The sequence below is a fragment of the Dipodomys ordii genome, unplaced genomic scaffold (genome assembly GCF_000151885.1).
Source record: "Dipodomys ordii isolate 6190 unplaced genomic scaffold, Dord_2.0 Scaffold2, whole genome shotgun sequence".
In the NCBI taxonomy this organism is placed as follows: domain Eukaryota; kingdom Metazoa; phylum Chordata; class Mammalia; order Rodentia; family Heteromyidae; genus Dipodomys; species Dipodomys ordii.
The window spans coordinates 10,187,130-10,189,115 of NW_012267218.1; the positions used below are offsets into that span (position 1 = coordinate 10,187,130).

General features: G+C 47.2%; 1 protein-coding gene across 1 annotated transcript in view; it reads left to right on the forward strand.

Annotated features, from left to right (window-relative positions):
• Ccdc88c (coiled-coil domain containing 88C) overlaps window positions 1-1,986 on the forward strand; it is a 125,553-nt gene that overhangs the window by 50,929 nt on the left and 72,638 nt on the right. Inside the window, exon 3 of the mRNA XM_013016487.1 lies at window positions 1,434-1,503. Coding sequence (XP_012871941.1) covers window positions 1,434-1,503 — 70 coding nt within the window. The remainder of the gene's footprint in view (window positions 1-1,433; window positions 1,504-1,986) is intronic.

The window sequence follows — 1,986 nt, forward strand, 5'->3', positions numbered from 1 at the left end:
TTGAGCTGAAGAGCTGAGGGACAGCGCCCAGGCCCAGAGTTCAGGCCCCATGACCGGACCCAAAAAAAGAAAAATGGAAGTCATTACCTCTGTTTTTTTTGTTGTTGATGATGGTCATGGGGCTTGAACTCAGGGTGTTGGTGCTGTCCCTGAGCTCCTTTTGCTCAAGTCTAATGCTTTACCACCTTAAGCCACAGTGCCACTTCTGGCTTTCTAATGGTTAATTAGAGACAAGCATCTCACGGACTTTACTGCCCAGGCTGGATTTGAACCTCGATCCTCAGCTCTCAGTCTCCTGAGCCACTGTGTTCTTTGAAGGGGCAGGCCTCTCAGGGATCCCTGCTGTACCCCCGTCCTCACCCTGTTCTCCCTGTTCTGAAGGCTTCCATTCTGAGATTAGCACAGTGTGTTCTGATCTGGGTCTTCCCCAGTGTGAAGGGCAGCCTGCTGCGTGTAGAGCCACTGCCGGTGGTGTCGTGCAGGGACTCCTGACAGTGTCTCAGCAGGAACACGTGTAAAAAGGGGCAGGACAGCCTTGGTGAAGGATCGCCATTACACCGTTTTTAGAACACTTAAACCCACTCTGCTTCCCCTCTGCCCCCCTCCTCTTTTTGTGCCATAACTGGGGCTTGAATTCAATGCCTCATACTCTTGCTTGGTCTCTTTTCTTTTTTCTCAAGGCTTAAGCTCTACAAGTTGAGCCACACTCCCCTTCCAGCTTTTTGCTGGTTAATTGAATTTGTCTGCCCATGCGGACTTCAAATCATGATCCTCTGATCTTAGCCTCCTGAGTAACTAGGATTATAGTCATAAGAGAGTAAAAGCTGGTTGCCTTTTTTTCTTTTTTCCTGTAAAATTAGTATCTTTTGATAAGGAGACTGGCTAGGCCCAGCCTGAGACAGGCCTGAGAGAAGTAAATTATGGGTCTCTGTAGCAGGCCACCCCAATTTTCAGGTTGTGGTACCTGATGGATCTCTTCTCCCAGGAGGTCACTTACGTCAAGGCCAAGTCTTCTCATCTACAACTTGTATGACAGCCCCGTCTAACCTGAGATCCTGAATCTTCAGGCTCCAGAGGCTTGGTAGCAGCATTGACATTTTCATACCCTATTTTACCTCAATGGAACAAGCCATATCATAAAAAAATAAATAAGGAAAAAATACTAATTAAGGAGTTATCTCTTCAAAAGAAATATGCAAGCATGATGGTCATCTTTTTCTCGAAGTCTCTCTGCATAACCTAACCTAACCTAACAACAGATCAAGGCAGAAGTACGAGACATGGGACTTAAAATGGGGCAGCCTATTATTGAATGTCTTCCTGGTTACCATTTAGAACCAGCATATTCAGTCCTGATTAACTGAAATCTGCCTAAAAGTTTTTTACTCACGTTTCCTCTTTCTTAACGATGTCTTCCCCCATTGTCTCTGCAGGAAGTTCTCCAGCAGCTGATCGTAATGAATTTGCCCAATGTTTTGATGATTGGCAAAGACCCACTGTCCGGTGAGTGAACCCCCGCCCCCCTCCATTGCCGCCTGTTGCCCCCTGCAGTGTCTGGGCAGGGCTGTAGACTTTGGACAGCTGTTGGCCACAGAGCTTTGGCTGCTAGCTTGAGGCCAGCAAAGTGAAAACACGTGATGTTCTGGTGAAATTGTAAAGAGTGGGGCATTTTATTGCCTTGAGACACTAAGCCAAGAGCATATATTTCTTCCATAAGAATGAATGAGTCCCAGGATAACCTAGCTTTTCAGGATGCTGAGATCTAAGGGTCAAGGTTCAAAGCCAAGCCCAGGCAGGAAAGATGAGGCTTTTAATCTCCAACTAACTGGCAGAAAGTCAGCATTGAAATTGTGGCTCAAGGGGCTGGGAAGATGGCTCAGTGGTAGAGCGCGTGCCTTGCATGCCTGAGGCCCTGGGTTCGATTCCTCAGCACCACATAAGCAAAAAGAAAAAAGCCGGAAGTGGTGCTGTGGCTCAAGTGGTAGA